The 23,166-nt window shown below is 36.7% G+C and overlaps 8 protein-coding genes across 8 annotated transcripts; 6 read left to right on the top strand and 2 right to left on the bottom strand.

The window, feature by feature from the left end:
- Positions 1-363: 363 nt before the first annotated feature.
- Positions 364-2,483, bottom strand: B0P05DRAFT_526549 (kinase-like domain-containing protein). Its single transcript, XM_051576441.1, has 8 exons — positions 2,418-2,483; positions 2,169-2,363; positions 1,512-2,120; positions 1,350-1,465; positions 1,264-1,301; positions 746-1,214; positions 659-701; positions 364-611 (listed from the first exon to the last, which is right to left on the bottom strand). The coding sequence occupies exons 1-6, from the start codon at positions 2,422-2,424 to the stop codon at positions 848-850; spliced, it is 1,332 nt and encodes a 443-aa protein (XP_051438300.1). The 5' UTR covers positions 2,425-2,483; the 3' UTR covers positions 364-611; positions 659-701; positions 746-847.
- B0P05DRAFT_583730 (uncharacterized protein) lies at positions 365-705 on the top strand (the record flags this gene model as incomplete). The annotated part of the gene is made up of 3 exons (XM_051582280.1): positions 365-485; positions 531-611; positions 659-705. 3 exons carry the CDS (start codon positions 365-367, stop codon positions 703-705), a joined length of 249 nt encoding a protein of 82 aa, XP_051438301.1.
- Positions 2,484-2,559: 76 nt separating the features above from the next.
- Positions 2,560-4,027, top strand: B0P05DRAFT_568619 (PXA domain-containing protein; the record flags this gene model as incomplete). The annotated part of the gene is made up of 3 exons (XM_051581206.1): positions 2,560-2,838; positions 2,892-3,146; positions 3,293-4,027. 3 exons carry the CDS (start codon positions 2,560-2,562, stop codon positions 4,025-4,027), a joined length of 1,269 nt encoding a protein of 422 aa, XP_051438299.1.
- A 205-nt stretch (positions 4,028-4,232) lies between these two features.
- B0P05DRAFT_583727 (uncharacterized protein) lies at positions 4,233-6,566 on the bottom strand (the record flags this gene model as incomplete). Its single annotated transcript, XM_051582279.1, has 1 exon — positions 4,233-6,566. The coding sequence occupies one exon, from the start codon at positions 6,564-6,566 to the stop codon at positions 4,233-4,235; it is 2,334 nt and encodes a 777-aa protein (XP_051438298.1).
- Positions 6,567-7,249: 683 nt separating this feature from the next.
- On the top strand, positions 7,250-12,159 carry B0P05DRAFT_568617 (P-loop containing nucleoside triphosphate hydrolase protein; the record flags this gene model as incomplete). The annotated part of the gene is made up of 9 exons (XM_051581205.1): positions 7,250-7,598; positions 7,649-7,806; positions 7,860-8,105; positions 8,156-10,575; positions 10,623-10,761; positions 10,806-10,967; positions 11,015-11,845; positions 11,894-11,986; positions 12,052-12,159. 9 exons carry the CDS (start codon positions 7,250-7,252, stop codon positions 12,157-12,159), a joined length of 4,506 nt encoding a protein of 1,501 aa, XP_051438297.1.
- A 684-nt stretch (positions 12,160-12,843) lies between these two features.
- On the top strand, positions 12,844-15,573 carry B0P05DRAFT_484690 (kinase-like domain-containing protein; the record flags this gene model as incomplete). Its single annotated transcript, XM_051575244.1, has 8 exons — positions 12,844-12,923; positions 12,966-13,049; positions 13,095-13,379; positions 13,542-13,616; positions 13,666-13,994; positions 14,042-14,279; positions 14,331-14,438; positions 14,496-15,573. Coding segments are annotated over 8 exons (1,883 nt in total), but the record flags the coding sequence as incomplete, so codon positions are not given.
- Positions 15,574-15,613: 40 nt separating this feature from the next.
- On the top strand, positions 15,614-17,688 carry B0P05DRAFT_526528 (uncharacterized protein). Its single transcript, XM_051576440.1, has 5 exons — positions 15,614-15,773; positions 15,835-15,912; positions 15,978-16,052; positions 16,110-16,238; positions 16,297-17,688. Exons 1-5 carry the CDS (start codon positions 15,762-15,764, stop codon positions 17,530-17,532), a joined length of 1,530 nt encoding a protein of 509 aa, XP_051438295.1. The 5' UTR covers positions 15,614-15,761; the 3' UTR covers positions 17,533-17,688.
- A 1,142-nt stretch (positions 17,689-18,830) lies between these two features.
- On the top strand, positions 18,831-19,473 carry B0P05DRAFT_526524 (uncharacterized protein). The gene has a single exon (XM_051576439.1). It carries the CDS (start codon positions 18,906-18,908, stop codon positions 19,398-19,400), a length of 495 nt encoding a protein of 164 aa, XP_051438294.1. The 5' UTR covers positions 18,831-18,905; the 3' UTR covers positions 19,401-19,473.
- Positions 19,474-23,166: the final 3,693 nt, after the last annotated feature.

The raw sequence follows: 23,166 nt of genomic DNA, 5'->3' as shown, positions 1-23,166 counted from the left end.
AAAAAAAGCCTAGCCTCTATTTTTTTATTTTATTTTATTTTATTCATATGGGAAAATTGATCACTTTCACATGAAAATAGTGTGTAGACATGAAAGACGTTGAATAAAGAAAAAAATAGAATAGGCATTATTTTCTTTGCCTTATATCTCCATGTCACTTTACTCTCTCTGCCGTACAATCCTTCTCAACCGTGGGGGTAATTGTCTATCGAATCAAAAAGGAAATATTTTCTTCATAAAAGAAGAAAAAACAGATTTAATACGTATGTGTGTGAATTTCAAATTTAAATGGGGTTTTGTCTCTATTAAATGACCATCAAAATTGTGGTACAACCACACTTTTTTCTTTTTTTTTTTCTTTAAAATGAACCCCTCTTATGTTAAGCAAGTAGAGCCTAAAGATGGATTCAAGTCTTTAGAAGCATTTTATCCTTTTTATTTGGGTGAACATGGTAATAAGATCAATCGAAGACTGCATGTATTAGGTAGAAAATAAAGTCTATATTTGATATAAAATAACAAAAAGAAAGGAACTTCGATCACAATGGTACTGACTTTGCTGGCTATTCAACAATCCAAGCCAACACTTGCATTGGCTGGTATAATTCAAGGTAAATAAACAATGAAAATGAAATAATAATAATCATCATCATCATAGCTTATGCTTTTGCTTGGTTTGGTCATTTTGTATTTGAACAAAAGTAAGTAACATCTTATTATATTTCAATGCTAAGCATAGTCGTAGTAAACCAGCTACTTTTCGATACCCAATTTGGTCTTTTCTGTGTGATTTGCGTATGTGGAAAGAGATGGTGACAAGGCAAAGAGCCTTTTAAGAATAGAAATTTTATTTTTTCATTTGTAACAGTGTGGTCAGCATGGCTTCAGCAGTAGGTCTTTTGCTTGGGTCATTCACTAAACCTGCTTTTAAGAGAGGAAAGAAATGTCTGTATTTCTTGTGAATGTTGTCTGATGAAAAAGCAACTTCATGGCGAACTTTAGCATGTCTTCTTAATATCAGTTTCTGGAATTCATCATCACTGAGATCTGAAGTCATCATTTCAGCAACAATGATGGTAGCCATAAATACATCTGATGCCTTTGAAAATTGATGTTGTATTAGCATTTCTGGTGATGCGACATTCTCTGTCCATTGTATGTCTTCTTCATTCAGGTCAATCACTTGTTTTCCCTTTTTGAATTCAATACAAGAACTATGCGATGTATGAGTTCAACAAGCAGTTGTTGTATGAACTTAGTTACCCAAAATCAGTCAACCAACCTGCACCTGAGGAATCAATCTATCGCATGCTTGATTAATCTATAGCATTCAAATGATTGTGCCTTACCAAAAAGTTTTCCAGTTTCAAGTCTACAAACCCAATGTCCAATTTATGCGCGTCTGTTAAAGCAGAGAATAAGCAAATAGAAGCCTGAAGTACTTCTTGAGGATGAAATTTTGTTTCTAAAGATAAAATAAGCATAGAATAGACTATGTTTCTTTCTTTTACCTCGCTTATATAAATAACTTCTGGCATCACCATTGGCTATATACTTTTGAACAATATAGAGTGTTTTGCGTTCATTCTTAATCATCTTTGGTTTCGCTAAATGCTCTTCTTCTACTTGAGTTTTTCTCGCTAATGTCCAGCCCAAATATTTGTTTGTGTATCTACAGGCAGACAATTTAGCTGCAAATTCCAATTCGCGATCTGCTTGTGTATCATAGGATTCTCTGTTTGTAAAAGGACGCTTGGACTTGCAAGCAATCTGTAATTGACCAAACTTGCCTAATCGAACCAGACTCATCTGCCCAATCCCTAATTCATGATCCGTGACAATAAATGGCTTTGGTTCATTCTTTGACGAGACATGGGATGAATATTTCAAAAAAGAAGATAAAAGAGGTGCTTTTCTGCTTGATTTGGGATTGGTTTTGACAGGTACCAATAAATCAGGCTCTAAAGAGGGTTCCTTTTTAATCATGATAGGTGGGGGCCTTCTGCGTGTATTATGGACTCTGTCTCCATCACAAGGAAGAACATTGTTCTCACTGATTTGGAGTGTATCCACATCAAATACTGTACTGGGTCTTTCATCTTCAGACATACTTTCGGTGTCTATTTTCTATTTATCAGCGTATGGCCTAGTGGTCATATAAACCTTGCCTTTGGATACTCTTCTAAGCTTTGTTGGGCGTATATGGTTTGTGGTTTTATTGCATAGAACCATTTCATATATTCTCTGTACTTCTGATCTATCATATTGACTTTGGATATCCATTAATGGTTGTACAGTCTCCACAGGTTTGATCTCATAATGAATCAAGTGTTGAGTAGTCAGCCTACGTTTGCGTGTAAGGACTATTGTGTTGAGTATTAGAACAGTGTCTTTTGAGTATGGTTTAGAATGATTACTTGGCATGGTATCTTGTATTGACGCGCTAAAAAATAGATAGAGGGAAATAAGGCACACATTCCGCTAAAAGATTTGATTGTTTAAACTGCAGTGTTACACCGTTTGATCAGCTTCTCCTTTTTCTTTCTTTTTATTCTTACAATGAACAAAACGACTTTACTTGGACCTTTGCATATTCGAGTATTATTTCCTCACTTATTGACACTCTCAAAAACTGATCCTAGAAGGCTGGGTGCTCCCAAGTCAATAACTCAATCCAAAGCTGTTGATTTAGAACTCTATACCTATTTTGCACTTTTACTAAGAGACTTTATTCATCCTTGGTATCGCATGTTAACTACAGACCAAGACTTGACTGAAGAAATACTGACTATCTTGACATGGATCATACAAAACCTAGAGAAAAGATTATGTGAAGAGGTAAAAATACAATACCATAGATGTTTATTCAAGACGTGTAAGCGAACTTTTAGGTGGATTGGACAGAATTAATATTGCTTGATTTACCTAAACTGTTTACGATGCATTATCATGATTATCGACAAGCAAAACGCCGTTTGCATATGGATCATGGCAGTGGCTGTCATTCACTTGTGGATCTGTTTCATGGTATGCAGCCTCATTATGCTCTTCAGCCAATAGAAAACCGTGAAAAGGAATACTTGAGTATGTTGACAGAATCCTTGCTCAGGATCTTACTTCGACCTGAAGATTATCAAAGTGGTTGTGTGCGCCATTTGGTCCGAGAAATTCTGTCAAATTTGGTATTGCTGGGTTTGATTGATGCATTGGCTGATCCATACACCATACATACAATCATTTGCAAGGCAAGTGCTTTGAATATAGACAGACTTATTGATTTCTTCTTCTATAGCTTCTAAGTTCATATGAGACTAGATTGGATGAGTTAGAAGCATCAGGGAAATTCTCAGAGACTTATTTTAGTGCACTTACCAACAGTAATCTTTCAAAGACTCAAGAACAAACAGAACAAGAAACCCTAACACAACAAATGCAACGATTGCAAGCACAGAGAAACCAAGAAGAAGAAGAATCATTTGAAGACTTAAAGCAACCATTGCCTCAAGAAACTAAGCGAAAAAGGTTTTCATTTGGTTATATTACATTGCAAGTAGTGTTGGCACCCTTCTATACACTTTGGCTACACCTTATGGCTACCATGACACAATCTCAAGAGAGATATCACCGTGTCAACCAACACAAGAAGCGAACAAGGCAAGTACGTTTAATTGAGCCGTTGATGGATTTGGCATATGTTGCTTGTCGAGTGGAAGAAAGACCCGTGCTGCAATGGGCATGGCAAATGGTCGGTATGTTCTTTTGGCCATTGATTCGTGTGTTTGGTGGTGGTTTATTGGTAGACAAATTCTTGGAGCAAACAGTACTTCATATGTTGAGTGAAGATCATATTGTGTTCTATTTAAGGATGGGAAGTGATTTATTATGGCCAGAGGGTGTCTTTATCCAAAAAGCAGATCCACCCACACCTTTGCAAAGAGAACAAATGCGTGTTCGAGCTGAAAGACTCTTGACTGTCGTTATACCAGGTAGAAATGGGCTTATGAATGTCTTAATATTGATACTTTGACTAGAAAAAGCAGGTGCTGTCTTGTTCAGTACAAGGAATTTAGATGAACTTCAGAATCATATGCATGACATGATTGAGCCATTTCAGAACAAACAAATCAATAAGCATCTTATGTATCTTTTAGTAGATCATATTCTTGCTAAAGTTTTACCAGAATTACTTTCAAATTCACAATGACTGTGTTTATTTACATGTATTTACAAAATTAATCTACAACAACAAGACTATTAAAACTTTCATGGTAAATAGCCTTTTCAATAAAAGATATGGGAGAGCTTTCCTTGTTCTCTTTGTCTTGCTTCTCACTGTTTTCTTCTTCTTCTTCTTCTTCAATGTCACCATCCAAGAAAGTTTTAAGCATAGCAGAAGAAAACCCAGAAATCAAAGTAACTTTAAGATCATCCTTTGTCACCGGCGTAGTCATTTTCTTAACAGAAGAATACCCAGAATGAGAACACAAATTCCACCAAATCAATTCAGGCACCTCATACCCTGCTTCATGATAAAGTGCACGAATAGCTTGGTTTGCGTCCACAAATGCATTCATACCATTATCCATAGCATCAAATTCCATATCTGTAAAGATAAAAAGACGCTTGACCATGTCTTCAGGCTTGATTTTGTGTTCCTTGGCCATGGGCAAAAGCACCTCAGTAAAAACCTTCATAAGATTGGTATTGTAGCCCATATCGACTTCCATGATTTCCTGCACTTGGTCACTAAAAGTAGCGTTGGTATTCACCTTGGACATGACAGGGTTCGCAGAGAAAGAAATCACAGCACCGTTGAATGGAGGCTTGGCCAAGTTAGTGACCACAAGAGACAGACCAATAGCCGCATTTAAGGGTTGCATCTCAGGATGCTTGGGGTCAGCACCGCTCATCATCGAACCAGAGACATCACAGATAGCCAAGCAGTCACCTAGATTCACCCTCTTCTTGCCAGTGTCACTGCTGTCTTGAAGAAGCGAAGTATCACGAATGGAGTTGATCAGAGTATCCCATTGACCATTCACACCCTGCTTTTGAACTTCAAGAAACTTTTCGTACATGTCAGTTTGGCCACTCAAAGCCTTTTGAAGCTTTTCGTCGACACCACCCGAAAAACACCGATGAACGAGTTCATGAGGGCCCAGCGTAGCACCACTCACTTTCTTGTTGCCTTTAGCTACTTCAGCCATATACGCTATCGTTTTATCAGGACAGTGCTTGAAAAAGTACTTGAGATTCTGCTGGAAACAAACTGAAGGCATGTGGCGAAAATCTGCCAGTTCCCATTGACCCGTCTTCATATAGTGTTCCGTCAAATCCAAAGCTGCTCGAAGAGGCACCAAGTATTTCTTGCGATAAAGATCTCTGACCTTGTTCAAGTAATGGGGTCTTGTCTCGTCCTTGTCTTGGAACGATACGGGAGGAAACAAGATTTCAGCAATCGAGGTAGCTAAGAAAGTATGCTTGTCATGCGAATTACGAAGTGAGGGGGCCCATTTTGCTGCCAAACTCAAGTTAAAACCCAAAGCATAGCGACCAGACAATTTTTTGTTTTCCAGCAAGGCCATGTTCGCTTCCAATTGCTTCAAATCCGTCTTTAACTGTTGAGCAAACATGCGAGCAATCGTAAAATGTAATGCTCTATACGTCTTGTCGCTTTCCAGGAGATCACAAACAGTCTTGTTGCGTTCCACACGAATCTTGTGGCGAAGTTCAGTGGCTTCTTGTTGTTTGACGAGGTTGAGTTGGTCGCGTTTCTGAAGGGATGCTTCAATTTCTTTTGCCCTTTTTTCAGGAGACATGTGCTTACGTGCCATGTAACGTTGTTTTCTTTCCTTGCTGATTTCGCGATGAGCATTACGATCGCGTTGCATACGAGGCCATTCTAAAGCAAGGAAATCTGAACTTTTGTAGCCTTCTGCTTCACCTTGACAATAAATCGTCAATAAAGTACAAAGATCCTTCCAACAGCCATGCGACTTGAAATCACGGCGATCCAACAATTCATAAGGTTCTTCCACCATGTCCCATTCTTGATGACGGTTCTTTCTTTGCATCAATCGATTGTGTTGAAGTTCAGCATCCGTGCGAACAGTGCCGTCTACCAAGACATGCAAATTAGCCAAAGCCGTACGAGGATGGTTCAAGAGCAACCAGCAATAAGCGAAAAAGAAAGCACTGCCTAATGATTTACCACGGTGAATGGATCTTGCATAAAAGATGATATGCAAAGTCATCAGAGGATCACTTTTCCAAGCATTTTCATACATAGCAGGACGTCCCTGGGGTGCAACCGATTCAAATCCATAATAACAATCAATGATAGGGTCCATCGTAGAAGCATGAGCGGGTGCACCGTTGGTGGTCAGTTTTTGATTTGCCATCTTGTCATAGGCGTCCATAAAAGGATGCGACTTGTTCAAGTCCAGTTCTTCAATTTCCTTGACACATACGTCTTGACCAAGCTGAGAAATCAAATGGTCTAATGATGCTTGATCATGAAGTTGCTTGAAGAAAGGAAGAGCAGCAGGGAAATTGACAAAAGACATAACGACAAGGAAAAAAGAACCAAGCACAACAAAAAAGAAAGAAAGAAAAAAGAGTCTATCTCTGATTATATACATACATTTCTTAGGTTAACCAAAAAAAGGTACATGCATAACCGCAGTAGTTCAAACTGCGGTGACTCTTTTGAGTTGTGTAACCTTTATCTCTTTGACATGTTTATGTGGCTCAGACTTTAGGATGCAGATTGACCTTGTTGATGCCTTACTGTTTATAAAGGTATTTTATAGTTCATAACAACTGTATGAAAGACATCAAAGTTGATTATCTACACATTCTAGTCATGGTAGTAAGTTGAACTAGACTCTTTTTCTTTTTTTTTTTTTTTTTTTAATAAGGTCACAAAGTTACCAAAAAGAGAGAAAGCGCGAAAGTTGGTGTATTTAGTTGTCAAGATACTTGCTATTGACTTGAGCATATTTGAATAGGAGAAAGATTTTTTACGCTTGACCATTTTAATTAGACATGATGCATCTAATACTTTCTATTTTTTTATTGTGTTCGTAGAAGAAGCACTTAGCATACACCATAGTATGAGCCGTTGATTGTGACTTGGCTGGTAACACAATACAATGAAAATCGTGTTTGCGTGACTTGATTTACTCTTTTGAATTATGCAAATAAGCGGAGAGCTAATAATAGTCTTTTTCTTCTTTCAAACACGCATATGGCAAAAAAGAAAACCAAGATCGTCTCCAACCGTGGATTTGCAACCACTTCAAGCCCTTCAAAGAAACTAGAAAATCCACCACCGCCTAAACAAGAACAAGTACCGGTAGAAAAACCCCAGAAGAAAGAGAAAAAGTCTGTACCTACACCTACCCAAAGCGATTCTATTGAACGCCTCTTAAAGAAATATGAGTCACTCAACGACCACAAGGCGCAAACAAGTTTGGAACGACTTACCAAAGCGGACCCTGTTCCTGAAGAAAAAATTAGAAAATTTCGACTCGGTTCCGACTTGGAGAAGACTCTATTACAAATTGCAAAGCATAACAAGAAAGCCCAATCGTCCGGTAACAACTCTTTTTTAATACAAAAAGAGTGAATACTCATATTGTTATAGAGTTTTTCTTGAACCAAAATGATCAAGGAAAAGAGAAAATAGTGAGCCAATTTGATATATTGTACAGAATGTTGATTAAAATGGGATTTGAAAGCCAAGACATCAGTTTATCATTCGAGTCCACTTTATCAACAACAATTGATGATCACCTTGACTGGGTAAGATATTGTAAACATATATATCTTCAGCATGAACTGATATTTTGGTCTAGCTTTGTTTAAATGTGCCTTATGAGAGAATGCCTGTTGGCTTTTTTGACAAGTATTTTGAGGACGAGGATGATCAGACTTTGACATTGATACATAATCAATCAAAAAAACAACACAATTTAGCTAACGCATTGGCAGTCGAGCAACCTCATCAAGAAGAAGCCGTTGTTCTAGACACAAGTCAGATCATTAAAGAAGAAGATTCTGAAATTAAATCTCGTATTTTAAAAGCTGCAGAAAACTATATGGTATGAGGATGCATAATGCTGACTATGACATGCTTAATGATATATCATAGGAAGAAGAAGTGGAAGAGGATGTGAATGAGAAATATGCTCAATACAAACTAAAGTTGACCAAACTTCAAGAGTTGTTGCCTTCAGAAAACACAGGAAAGAAAAACAAAAAGAAAGATTCTGTACAACAAACAAAAGCTCCATTGACAGATGCTGAAACACAAGAAACAATGAAAAGCATAAAAAAACTCAAAGATACATTATCCAGCCTCGAAGCAGATTGGGATTTTGACAAAACAAGAGCACAGGAGGTTTATATAAAACAACTTGAAGCATTGAAAGAAGAAGAACGCCAAAAGAAAATCGAACAAAAACGTCAAAAAGGAATCGAGGCAGCACTTGAAAAGCAGCTTAAAAAACAATCAGCCCATGATTCAGACAAGAGTGACGATGAAGATGGCTTGTTTGGTGGCATGCTGATGAATGAAGAAGAGGAGCAAGCTGCAATGGCCACTGCTCATCAAAACGGCACTTCATCCTCATCCAAGAACTGGAGCATAATTGACTTTGCTGTACCAAAGTCCTATGTTGGAAGATACCCTAAAGATTTGCTATTAGAGTACTGCAACAAGCACCATTTAGGAAAGCAATCGTTTGATTCCACAAACATAGGTTCTGGTATTTGGAGAGCGAGCTTAAAGATTCGACAGAACAGTTATGACAATTTATCAATGCAATTTGAATTACCTGAAGGTCTGTGTTGTACTAGTCGACAAGATGCAGAACAGCTAGCTGCTTTCTATGCTTTATTTGAAATTGATTCCGATTCTTCCGTTTATAAGGTACTACCAAACCCATTTAAAGACTTGTGGAATACATGGTTTAGTGAGAAACAAAATCGTCAAGACGGACCTAGACTTGAGGCTGAAAGAAAGCGCTTGTCTTTTTTGGTCGATTTGGTAGACAAAGCATTTACCAAGAATGATAGCAATAATAGTTCTACAGATATCACCATTGAACAAAATAATACAAGTGATAAGGTAGTAAGTAGATCAAAAGAAAGCGTATCAAAGCAACAAAAACTATTTGGTCGAGTGCAAGCCAATTTCAAGAAACGGTTGCAAAACGAAGACTATCTCGCCATGAAAAGCAAAAGACAAGATTTACCTATTTCTGCTTATCGAGACCAAGTTCTGGAGCTGATTCAAAAGAACCAGGTTCTTATTATTTCTGGTGAAACAGGCTGTGGTAAAAGTACGCAGGTACCTCAATTTTTGGCAGAACACCTCTTGTTGGATTCACAGACTGCTGGCTCTATTATTTGTACACAACCTCGCCGTATCTCTGCTATGTCTATTGCTAACAGGGTATCAACAGAGATGGGTGATCCGTTTAAATCGACAGGTAGTCGTGACTCTATGGTAGGCTATCAAATCAGATTGGAGAGCAAAATGTCTCCTGAAAACGTCTTGCTCTTTTGTACTACCGGTATTCTTTTACGTCGATTGGAAAGTGACAAGCATCTTGATGGTGTCAGTCATATTGTTGTAGATGAAGTGCATGAACGTACCATGGAAAGCGATTTCTTACTTATTATCTTGAAAAATCTTTGCGCTGTCAGAACAGATCTTAAAATTATCCTTATGAGTGCTACAGTTGAAGCGAATCGGTTTTCAAGCTATTTTGGAAACTGTCCTGTTATTTCTGTACCAGGAAGAACTTTTCCAGTGCATGTACAGTACCTTGAAGATGTGATTGAAGATATAGACTATGTTATTGAAGAAGATTCTCCTTATGCTATTAAGCGTGATAAAATCAAAACAGAGCAAGGCACTCTGAATGTATCGGGTCTTTATGGTTCTACCAAGCGCATTTATTACGAAATGTTTGAACAAGACTCTGATGACGACGATCCATATGACCCTGCACGTATTGAATCAAAACTAACAGTCAACTCTGAGAAAACTAATGATACCGAGGATGAAGACAACACAAATGTGAATAGATACAGCAGGCGAACGCGAAAGACACTCAAGCGTCTAAACGAAAACAAGATCAATTATGATTTGATCCTTGAATTACTTGACCATATCTATTCAAAACAAAAGATTCCCAGTGAAGATGAATCAAAAAATAGAAAATCTGAGAAAAAAGAGACCAAAGAAGAAGACGAACAAAAGGCAAAAAAAAACAAAGGATTCAAAATTCCAGAGACAGGTGCTATTCTCATATTTCTACCTGGCATGAACGAAATCAGAAAACTCTATGATATTGTCTCTAGCCATCATATTTTTGGAGACCCCAAAAAGTTTCTATTGATAGCACTTCATTCCACATTATCGTCTGAAAATCAAGAGAAAGCATTCGAAATTCCTCCAGAAGGTGTTCGAAAAATTGTCTTTTCCACCAATATTGCAGAAACAGGTGTCACTATCAGTGATGTTACTATTGTGATTGATACGGGTATGGCTCGAGTCGTAAGGTAAGTGAGAATTGTTTCGGTAACAAACATAACTGATTTTATAATAGTTACGATGAAAAAAAGAGGGTGACACATCTTCTTCAAAAATACGTTGCAAAAGCAAACGCTCGTCAAAGAAGAGGCCGTGCTGGTCGTGTACAAGAAGGTGTTTGTTTCCATCTCTTTAGTAAACAAAAGTTTGAACAAGTAAGTCATTTGCATATGAGTACAAGTTGACTCAACTGATAAAGATGCCTGATTTCGAATTACCTGAAATTCTTCGATTGCCTCTTCAAGAGTTATGCTTACGAATCAAAGTATGCGATTTGGGTAGTATTCGACATGTTCTGAGCGATGCATTGGATCCCCCAAGTGATAAGATGATTGAAAATGCTCTTCTTTCTCTACAAGAGGTAAGATTCAGAATATAAGAGAATTGTACGATACTAACATAAAATAGGTTCAAGCATTAGCTATTGACAATGGCAAAGAGGTACTTACGCCTTTAGGCTCTCACCTATCTAATTTGCCTGTGGATGTCCATATGGGCAAAATGATTATTTATGGTGCACTTTTCAGATGTCTTGATCCTATTTTGACAATTGCTGCAGCACTTAGTTTCAAGAGTCCGTTTATTCGACCTTTTGGCAGAGAAGATGAAGCTGATATAGCCCGTGCTCGCTTCCAAGTTGGCAACTCAGATTTCCTGACCATCTACAAGGCTTACTATGTCTGGAGAGAATACCTTACGGACTTGCGCTCCGACAAGCTACTCTCTAATTCCAGTATTCGGCGAAAAATGACTAGTTTCTGCAAAGAAAACTTTTTGAGTGAACAGAATTTGGAAATGATTGAAGGCATGAAGCGCCAGTACTTGGGTCTGCTGATCAGTATTGGGTTCGTCAAGCCAAACGATGGTGATGAGTTTAAATCAAATCCTTACGAGGTAAAGCACTCGGGCATCCAATTATGTCAGGTACCTAATTTGTACAACATGCATGGATTTTCGGTCCCTGTGATTAATGCTGCATTGACTGCAGGCTTGTACCCAAAAATTGCAGAATATTCAAAGCAGACAAAGCAGATGGTACACAAGAATATTGAGTTACAAATCCATCCTTCTTCGATGCTCTTCCATAAAGAACATTTATTCAGATCTGAATTCTTGATTTACAACACAGTCGTAATGAATAATTCAAATACGTATGCTAAAGACATGGTTTATATGTGGGAAGCATCAACCATTGATCCCGCAGCAATCGTATTGCTTTCAACAAACATTGATATTAAGGTATACATGTATCAGGGGAAAAAACAGAAATACTTAATTTGATTATAGCATTACCAAAGAAGAATGGTATTGGACGATTGGCTATATTTTGACTGTTTTGCTAGAACAGCGGTGCTATTGAAATTCTTGCGCGAAGAACTGGTACGTACTATTAGCAAAAAAAAAAAAAAAAAAAAAAAAAAAGAGACAAACTCATTCGTTGTTAGAATGATTGGTTAAGAGTAAAAATGAATCAACCAGATTTGGACCTTAGTGTGCGTAATGAAAAAGTATTACAGGCACTAGTGATGACATTCGAATCTACTGCTTTGTAATTATGCAAATAAAAATTCATGTTTATGACTGTATATCTGACATTTGTTTATTTATAAGTTTCTAAATGAGAAGACTGCTACTATTGTTCCTGTAATTCTTTATCAATAAACAAAAAGGAGAATTTGATAAATAATTGTTTATGTGCTTAGACTACATGATAGGGGACTGACTGATTCAGACACGGGTTCTCACAAAAAAAAAGAAGGTCTTTTGAAGAGGGAGTTTATATTATTCAGAAACATTTAAGAGTTTGAGATAACCTCAGTTAAAAAGCAACTCATACTAAACTATGTCATCTATTTATACTTCAAAAAAGGGCTCTTTCCTGAAGAAAAAATGTCAAGGAACAGTTCTCCTTATGAGAAGGGAGCGTCTCAGTAAAAATGAGCCAAACTCACCGGATTTACAAATTGACCTATTCGCTTCATTTCCATTATACAGGAGAGAAGAAGGTAGGAGAGAACGACAAAGAATTAGATTTGGGGAGAGATTAAAATTGTGATAGAATACTTCATACTATTGAAGGAGATTTCGCTACAAGCTTTCTACCTAAAAAGAAACCAACTGTAAGTATTATGTAGGTCAATTAATAGACTTTTTTTCTTATTCTTCTTTCTCTCTCTTTTTTTCCCTCTACTTGTTTTAAAAACACTGGAAAGAAAACAGCAGCTTGTTATTTTCAATGATGCCAAACCTAATTCATAGTGATACGCAGATATCCGTATTTGAAACAAGATTGACCATTGAACAAAACACACTTTCAGTAAGTTGGATTTCTTGGTGACACAATATTTAATGTCTTTAGGTTTTCAATATTGTGATCCAGAGTCCTCAGTCATCTGTTTCTTTGATTCGATATCCTTTTGACCTAGTTGAATTTCACCAAAAAGTAACCATAATATTAATTAAGTAATCAAGCTAAAACAGAATATAGATCCGCCTTTATTATCCCAAATCAAAAGTCTCATTTCCGACCCTTAGTAACCCTTCAAAAAGACTGCGTTGCTTGAAGCGTCGATCATTTAGAGATTTGTTACCATTTGCTCGCAGGAAATCAAATGCCGATAAAGTCGAAAAGTATCTTGAGGCTTGCTTTCAGCATCCTATCATTGGTATCTCTTCAATCTTCCGAGATTTCACGAGTGTTCAACGTGACGAAGATGTTTACCTTACTTCACGCTTTAGAAAGTCAGTGGCTGAGCCGACAAATGTCCCAAACGTCAAACCCAAGAAGGAAGACCAGATAGCATCAACATCCTCTACTTTTACCACACCTACTTGCACACAATTTAATGAAGCCTTGTTGGATGATGCAATAGAACACATCCCAATTATGCCTGTAGATTCCTATCATTCAGCAAGTAGTCAAGTCACGGTTAAGAGGTCCAATGTCACATCTATTACAATTGATGATTTTAGGTTACTTAAAGTTCTCGGTAAAGGATGTATGGGAAAAGTAAGTAAATGATCTGCATAACAAAACATCTGAAGAACATGTTAAAAAGGTCTTGCTTGTTCGCTCAAAAAAAGATCAAAAGCTGTATGCATTGAAATCCATAAAAAAGAAGTGGGTGATTCAACAAAAAGAACTGATCCATACACGTGCAGAAAGAGATATATTGGTTCATTTGCAAAACCAACCCTTCCTTGTTCATCTCAATCACGTATTTCAGACCCATTCAGAGCTTTTCCTCGTGCTGGACTATTATGCTGGAGGTGACATCGCTACACATCTTTCAAATATGTCTCATTTTAGTCAGGAACAAACTCGTTTTTATGCTGTTGAAATCATACTTGGCTTAGACATATTGCATCAAAATGGGATTGTTTATAGGTTAGCCGAAATTCTAACCTTAACTTTACTTGCTCATATTTCTTTAGGGATCTTAAACCGGAAAACGTACTTATTGGCCAAAACGGCCATATTGTCTTAACTGACTTCGGTCTTTCTAAAATGTTCACTTATGATGATATTGATGAATTCAGTGTTCCTTCAACACAAACCTTTTGTGGCACTGCTGAATACTTGGCTCCTGAAGTACTTTTGGGCGAACCTTATACCTATGCAGTGGATTTCTGGAGCTTGGGGACACTTCTGTATGAAATGCTTGCTGGAACGGTGAGTTATAAATAAGTAAGGGAGTACAATAATTTAAAATCATGATATTAGACACCATTTTGGGCAGACTCGCATATGGAAATGTATAAAAGGGTGCTAGAAGATTCACTTGAATTTCCTTCTTCTTTTGGTGAAAGTACCAAGGATCTCCTTGCAGGAGTAAGTTACACTAGCACTGCATGAATTAGTGATTACTTAATTCAGTTTCACAATAAGCTCTTGGAAAAAGAAGCTTTTCATAGATTAGGTTGGGGAGAAGATGGTATTGACTGTATCAAATCGCATCCTTACTTCGAGTCAATTGATTGGGACAAAGCTTTCGAACGAAACCTAACCCCACCTTATGTTCCCAACATTAAGGATGAGGCAGATGCGTCCAACTTTGATGAACTTTTTACAGCTATGCCTGTTCAAATTAGTCAATCTTCTGTAGTGGATATGGATCAAGTTGAGAATCTGCCAGGCTTTTGCCCTGGGCAAGACCCTTTTAAAGGGTTTTCATTTGAATCAAGCGAACAGACATCATCTGAGAATCAACATGTCCGCACACTGACAAGAAAGCCCGCTTGTTTTTTAGAGCATCATCCTAGCAACAGCAAGAAGATACGAAAAAGACACAACGATGCTGTCTCTTTAACAAGGCAATCTTCAGGTTGGAGTATGCTAAGTAATCAATCAGTGGAAGGCGTTCGAGTTACAAAAAAACGACATGTTTCGCCCATGTTTCCAGCTCAGAATAGTCATGTATCATCTCTTGGCGAGCAAACAGCACAGGGAAGAAGAACGTCATCGATTTGCTCTCTTTCATCGGTAGCTGCACGCCCAGTACAAACTGAGAGTCAATTGGAAGTTTATGAACAGTCCATGCATGAAGACTTGCCGCACTCACATCTACACTAAACAACTCTATGCATTATTATTTGACATCTGATAATAATATCATTAATTGCTAAAGTTGTGTAACATGGCCTTTTCCCAACATCGCCTAAATAATTCCGACCTTTTTATTCTTACTAATTTTATTATATTATGTTTGTTTCAATTATATGTCTCTTGATATGCATATTAACCTAATTATGCGCCCTATAAAATTCACTTGCTTACATAACTTACCAATGCTTTATCACGAAAATAAAAAACAGACAAAAAAATTCCTCATCTAAGTGATTACGACCCTCCTTTTTGTTCATATCTCCTAGCTATATTCTGTTTAAAGAATGCGTTGCACAGTCTCCTTTTACAAAATTAGGTTGAGTGCAAATTAATAAATTACATTTCCACATTAAATTGAAACCCAAAGCACTAAAAAAGAATTTTAACGCACTTTTTCGTTTTTTCTTTTTCTTTCTTTTACTTTTTAAATACTTTCTTTTCCTATTATTGTTTCTTTTTATTTTCTCTCTCACACACCTTTATTAAAAAGTCTATCTTTTTTTCTAAGCAAGGAGGAGGAGATATATTAATAAAAGGAAACTTTCTTCAATGGCTTTGAAGGTTAGACAAGCACAAACAAGATAGAACAACAGTAATTGAACTTATTTTTCTCCAACTTTAGTTTGAAACAGAACAATGGCAAGCAGCTTGTGTTGCATTTGATGACAGAGACTACGAAGCGTCATTAAAGACCTTTATTGTAAGTTGAATCAAAACAAGGAGAACTGAGTTCAATGAAGTAATTTTTAAAAAAAAAAATTACAGGGCATAGCTGATAATGCAAAAATACACTTTAATATTGGACTCATTTTTGCAACAGTAGAAGATCATGACCATGCAGTAATATACAATGCTGTTGTTAGACTGAGTGTTTACTAACCCAATTCACTCTTGTAGCTTGGTGCATATGCAAAAGCAATCGCGATGGATCCTTATTTTGCAGTCGCTTATTTTCAACAAGGTGTATCGCATTTTGTGAAGGGAAACATGGAGGCAGCATGTATGGATTTTGATCAAGCTTATCAGGTACGATATATTCAATTAAATGTATACAAAACTCACAACAGTTCTCCTGAAAAAATAGAAACTTCGTGGAAACCCAATCATTAATTATCAACAATTAGGTTTAAGCTTTAGACTTTATTCTTGTGAAGTTTTGTTTAATCGAGGGATATGTCAACTGTATTTGGGCAAAATGGATGCTGGCCTTACTGATCTATATCATGCACAAAAATCAAGAATGACAGAAGAACATGATGTGATCGACCAAGCAGTCAAAGACAGAGGAAAAGGCTATTCCGTTTTTTCTATTCCTCCACTTGTCATCTTTAGACCCTCTGAAAGTAGATTGAGGCAACTTCAAGGTGACATGTTTGCTGCTGTCGATCAAATCCCTATCAAAAAGAAAGAAGTGAACAATAAGTCAATCACACGCAATAATTCTGTGCTGTTAAACGATAAATACCGTAAACCACAACAATCTCCGCTTCGAACACAAGGAGGCCCTTCGTCGCCACTCGCATCCTCACAGCCACTGCCGCCTCAACAGTCATCACTGCCACCACCACAAATGATGCCAAGCAACTCTACAAGCACGACAGCTTCTAAACCTCCTGTAGAACGATCTCGAAAAGATTCGAGTTTCGGTATGTACAATCATTCTGATGATTCAGGCTCTACAATGTCATTCAGTTCTTCAAGTTATCGATATCGCCAAGATGGAAGACGTGTGGATAGTGGATTTGAATCAAGCTTAGAGGATAGATACTCATCTTCTTCATCACTTGCTGGGGGAATGGGCCCTGGAAGCAGGAATTCAGCCAAGAGTTTTAAAGGACAGTACTATTCACCGCCACCTGTCCCACCTATTCCCAAACAACATGAAGAGGACAGTATGTATGGTGATTTTGACCAAGAATTAGAAGAAGTGTATGGATCATTGCATGAAATGACAGTACAGGACCGAGAAAAGGACCGTATTCGTAACCGACTTGGAAACAACAAGGATGACTTTGGACCACAGGCTTCTACTTCCACCTCTACAGTCGGGTCAAACAATAGTAACGGCGGTAGAATTAAAATCAAAGTTCATTATACTGACACCAGAATTCTATTGGTCTCGACCTCGATAACCTTTGAAGAATTGAAAATGCGCATTATTGACAAATTTGGAGCACCTCCTTCAATTCGTCTGCAGTACAAAGACGAAGACAATGAAATGGTATTAATGATTGACGACGACGATCTCTTCATGGCAAGACAACTGAATAAATCCACGAGCGATCTAGAAAAAATAGAAATCTGGTGTGTTAATTCATAATCAAATATTCCCCCATTGTATAGTCTCTTATTATTTATCTCGTTGGATTTACTTTTCGATTAAATTATTTCCTAATTCTGTATTATACATTCGTTTTTGAAGTCACTATTTTTGTTTTATTTACAATGGTTGCATTGCAGGTGGCAGGAGCGAAAGAGGAAAGCCATTAGGCGTATCCATGTCATTAATGTGTACTAAAAAAAAAGGGGGATAACGATAAAAAAAACATACTAGCACATGTCAATAATGGTTTACTGTTTAAAGATTAAAGTAGAAACCAAAAAGTCTCATGAAAATACAGGGGAAATCAACTAGGAAAGACTGTTTTTTCTCAAGGATATAAAGATAAGGTTGATGGAATGTGTAGAGATCCAAAACTCTAATACTTCAGGTGATGTTGCCGCCTGCCAAGAATATGATTGTCTTCCTTGTATAATCCTATTTTAGTTTGAATTAGTAGTCATTGTTTATTACGATTTTGACAAAATGCTGACTTATTTTAGACGTAGAGTCATTGAATATGTGTTTAGAGTAAGTTTCTAAGGCCTCAAGAGACTCTGGGAATTAAAAATTAAAACCGCATCGATAGTTTCCGAACAGTTGGGTGTAACGGCTGCCGATCTGTTTTTTATTCACGCTCCTAAAACTCTATGAGATCAAAGGTGAGACATCAAATTTTGAGTGCCTGAAAGAAGCAAGGTCGTCCTGCTTTGAGCATCTTGTAATTTTCAGAAGCCAGTGTAAAAGAATCAAATCACTTGAGTAATAATTTATCGCTTGCAACAGGTTGCCTTTACCTCCTATTGATTATCATCTGATAAAGTTCTATAGTTCTACAATTATTTTGGCTCGAAGAAAACACTATTCGTCTTCTAAAGGTCTAGTTTATGGCACTATACAAGCGTTAAAGCCAGCCCCATCAATATAAAAATGTATACCTGACTATGTAACTAGGTTTTTTCTTATATCTAATCTTTTGGAAAGTATTGCCGTGCAAGTTTTTTTTCCCTCCGTCAACCTCATACGTAGCTTTTCATCAAAATGACTACGTATAGTTGTTACTAAAATCGGATTGGGATTAGGTCACGGCATTTCGTCAGCTTGACAAGAAATAATCACTATTTTGATGGCTTAATTCTTTCCTTTTTCAAGTCAAACCAATCTCAAAAAAGTAATCATTTTCCCTCTAAAGTCTGACCGCTATTTTCTACTGTATTTTGTGACGGATAAGAAAGTCAAAGATGACGAGAGGATTTTTTGTACCCAAAATAAAGATCTAAATATATCTATTTGACAGTCTGGCGTTTAAAAAGAAAGATATAAAAAGGGGTCTATTGTTCTTCTCACAAGTTACTTTATTAACTCCCTTAACAATGAAATCTATTCTCTTTATTCTTGCTTTGCTCACAATTATCACTCAAGCCCTACCTGTCTTGGAGAAGCGTGCTACTTATGCTGTTCAAGTCAATTCTGGTACCTCCTTCTGTTCCTTCTTACCCCCTCATCCTGGGGATGATGTTGGTGCCACTGAAAACGATGGTAAACCTTTCTGTACTTCTACTGGCCTTGGAGGATCTGTCTTCCCTTCAGGTTTTATCAAGTCTGCCCACTTTGCCAAAACATCTACCTACTCTCAAGTAACTGGTAGAATTGATCGCACTAAATACCAACTCAAGTCTACGGATGGTGGAGGACAATATGATAACAAGGATGTCTCTGCCACATGTAATGGCTACAAGTACTTTGTTAACTTGGTTGAACCTGATGCTAATATCTTTTGCATTCGTTGCTGCAAAAGTCAAGCTGATTGTAAGTTGGGCTTGTCTACTTATGGTTGCCAAAGAGTTGTTCCTGGTGACTACAGTTAAAGAAACATTTTCTATTTTGTATATTTTGTAACATCTATTTATTAAATAAACATTCCTTGTATTTTTATCTTTACATGCTGCGTTACAGATGGATCTCTGTTTCCGTCCTTTTTTATGTCTCAGTTTAACTTGTCGATACACGCTGAATGGTTATGTTTTTGCTCATGGAAAGAGACGTTTTTGGTTTATTTTCTATATATAGAAAAATAGATCGACCATTTAAACAGAATTGCTTGGCAAACTTGTTCTAAGCAATGATCTCATTTTTTTGTCAAAACAATAAGCAACATTGGCTGATTTTCATTTTTTTTTTCTTTTTTGATTCGATTTTAGCTGATGTTCAGGGAAAATCTATTTTTAATTCACCAAAGGCGGGATAAGTCTGCCGCCTTTTTTAATAATATGACAACAATGGCTGCGAATGTGAAACTTGCCTTATTTTGAAACAGTTCGTTTTTCTATAATTAACGTTTGTTGATTAAGGTAATGTGCTTTTTTTTACCTAAAAAATGGCACTGACCATCCTATTGTTGCACCCGTAGGTCATTGGTAATACAAAAAAAGGGTAGCAACCGATTTCTAATTTTACATATAGGCATATGACAAGCCACAAAGGCTTAAAACGCTCGAATAGTCTCATAAGCCCAATTCTAAAATAATGCTGCATGCTTTTTTGTTTTTATGCTGCATTTAGTATGCCCTTTGTATTCGTCTAAAGCATAGTATTTGGTCTAAGAGACACAATTGTTTTGAAATGCCCTTAAAAAGAGAGAAACTACAATTGTACTATTTGTTAAAAATAGAAAGAATACCATGAATACGGCAAAAGAGCAAACATTCTTGTTTTAGAAGTATAGTTTAAAAACAACCTTTGGTCACGTATACGTTTCAATGACCTAAGGATGCCTAACATTTAATTTCGATAAGAGAGGGAGAACTCCAGATAGGAATATGCTGCATGCTTGGTCGGAAGCATGAAAAATCTATGCCAAGCGGTGATTGACGCAAAAGGTGGCCACACCAAATACTAGTTCTTCCTCTTTTTTATTCTCCTTTAACAAACAACTTAAACTTTTATTCTACACGGTTTATAGTGCTCATCATCTATGCTTTAGGGGACTTATTCAAGGATGAAAATAATGCAATTTTACTGTCTTCAAAAATTTATCTAAAAAGGCGTGAAACGAAATCTGTGTGACTGTATCGGTACGTAGACAGGATTGCAAAGGTCAAGGGAAGAGGGGATGAGGCATTGTTGAAGAATGGATGAGCCCAACGGAAGTACAATGAGTTTTGTTGGATATCAAAGTCCAAGATATCCAAACCACCAAATCTTCTAGGTACTGTCATCAGTCTTCAACTCCAGTGAGAAAAAATGCCACGAGTAGCAAAGAAGGTGATTACGTTTTCAATAGATTGTAAAGTATTGGTTACAATAGCATGCCCTAATACTGGCAAATTGCGGCTGGCATAAGAGTTAGAGACAGCTTTCAAATATTTAACAAAGTAGGATAAGAAGGCTGCCTCTGTGTTGAGGATTGAATCAAAGAGAATCTCAAGTAAATAATAGGACTAGCATCATTGAAGTCCCTCAGCTTGTTGTTTTCGAGGTCTTCCAAGGCAGATAGCTACTTAGCGCTCATATCTCTGCCTGGAAGAGAAAGAAAGTCCGAACTTTGCTGAAGTTGATTTTGGCATTAGAGGCATTGCAGTAGTTGTGGAGATGAGAGCGCAGCCTAAGTAAGTCATCTAGGTCGTGAAAGAATATCAGAGTATCATTGGCATAATTGAAATGCTTAATAGGTTGCAGGTTCGACTGAATATCAGTCAGGTTGAATTTGAAGCGGTATTTAGTGAGCTGATTGTCTGTAAGTATGGTTTGCAGCAGAGGCTCAAGAGCAAAAGTACAAAGAATACATGAAGAAATTTTCTGTATCTGAGTGAAGATCTAGTCAAAATCTTGTATCTTTGAGTGCATGCTTCTTTCATTGCTTACGCTGCAGTGAAAAATTAAGTTTTTCTTTGATTACTTTCTACCTGAAAGTGATTATTTTCTAAAAGTATTTTTTGTTAACACAAATAGCATAATTTTATATCTGCATAGTTTAAATTATTTGGATTTAGTCAATCTATCAGAATAACTAGACTAGACTAGACTAAAGCCCTCCTTAAAGGAACAAGGATAAGAAATTCATAGAAGAAAAAGTCTTGATATAGCAATGTTTGTGGACGTATGTCTGTAGCCAAAGAAGGAAGAGAGATATTTGGTCGTTTTCTAAAAGGGGCAGAGTGTTTTTGGTAGCATGTTTCATAGAGACAAGCTGTAATAGGAGGGAATTTATAGAGGTTTGCTCAACAAATGCTGTGAGTTATTTGAACATAGTGACTATATAAAAACATAAGATAACATGCGAATGATAGAGGTCTACGCCACAAAAGCATGGCTCAGGGCTACATCTAGGTAGCCAAATGAGTCGCCATCAAACTAGACAAATACGCTCGAGATTAGTTCCAGGAAGCTAGAAAAACAAGTGTTATTTGCACCAATAGAGAACAGTATGGTCATAGTTGAGCAAACTTCAGTAAAACGTACTTGCGCCGAGTCTTTAGGACTAAAGATGCCTCTGGCTCAGAAAGAAACTCAGAGGTAATAAAAGATGTCTTGCAATGGAGTGACCACACCAGAGAGGATATTTACAATGATGTTTTTCTCACGTATGACAATAACACCCTTAGTTAAGTCCCATCTATGCTCTTGTGTGAGATTGTGCTCAGCACATAGATCGAATATATATTGCAGAAAGTTACAGTAATAATTTTGCAAAACCCGCAAACATTAGAAGTCTTCGTTGAGTGTAATAGATTTCTCTCAAAAAGAAAAAACCATTTTCAAAAATAATAAAAATATTAGCATTTATGCCGACATGCAAGTATGCCATTTGTGTACTCAAAAAAAAATTTTTTGAAAAATAATAAAAATCACTTTTTGAAATGCATCAAAAGTAGAAATTTTTATTTTTTATATTTTTTATAATTACAGAAAATAATTTTCTGTTTCAAATTAATAAAAAAAAAGACAATTCTTCAATTTTTTAATTTTAAATAAATAAACGAGTCTGCCAGACAGGAATTCGTCTTTTGAACTAAAACAGTAAAATTATCGTCTGGCAGACTCGTTTATTTATTTAAAATTAAAAAATTGAAGAATTGTCTTTTTTTTATTAATTTGAAACAGAAAATTATTTTCTGTAATTATAAAAAATATAAAAAAATAAAAATTTCTACTTTTGATGCATTTCAAAAAGTGATTTTTATTATTTTTCAAAAAATTTTTTTTTGAGTACACAAATGGCATACTTGCATGTCGGCATAAATGTTGGCAGACTTTAGAATACGTTTTTTTTTTTTTTTTTTTTTTTTTTTGTAGATCCATTACATTCATGAGAAGTTCCTGACATCTACGGCTCTTATCGTGATTTTTCCTCATGGCTCTAGCTTTAGTTTCTGTATATATATCACAGATTTTAGTGATCTCCTGATTTTCCATATTTTTTATCTATGTTGGTGTTGGCCATACACACCTCACTGTTGACGAGTAGCACAAGTAGTCCCAATTCGTAAGAAAGGCAGCCCAACTGATTCAGTCAATTGTTACTTAATTAGTCTGACGACTTCTCCCAAAAAGAGACTCAAAACATGCATCAAGGAACTTTTCCAAAGCCAAGCGCCGTCCTTAAGCATTGTTCAAGATGGCTTTAGAGAATGC

Source organism: Gilbertella persicaria (assembly GCF_025201335.1).
Source record: "Gilbertella persicaria strain CBS 190.32 chromosome Unknown B0P05scaffold_5, whole genome shotgun sequence".
Taxonomy (NCBI): Eukaryota; Fungi; Mucoromycota; class Mucoromycetes; order Mucorales; family Choanephoraceae; genus Gilbertella; species Gilbertella persicaria.
The sequence above is the reverse complement of the archived record's forward strand: the minus strand, read 5'-3'. Positions and strand labels throughout refer to the sequence as shown.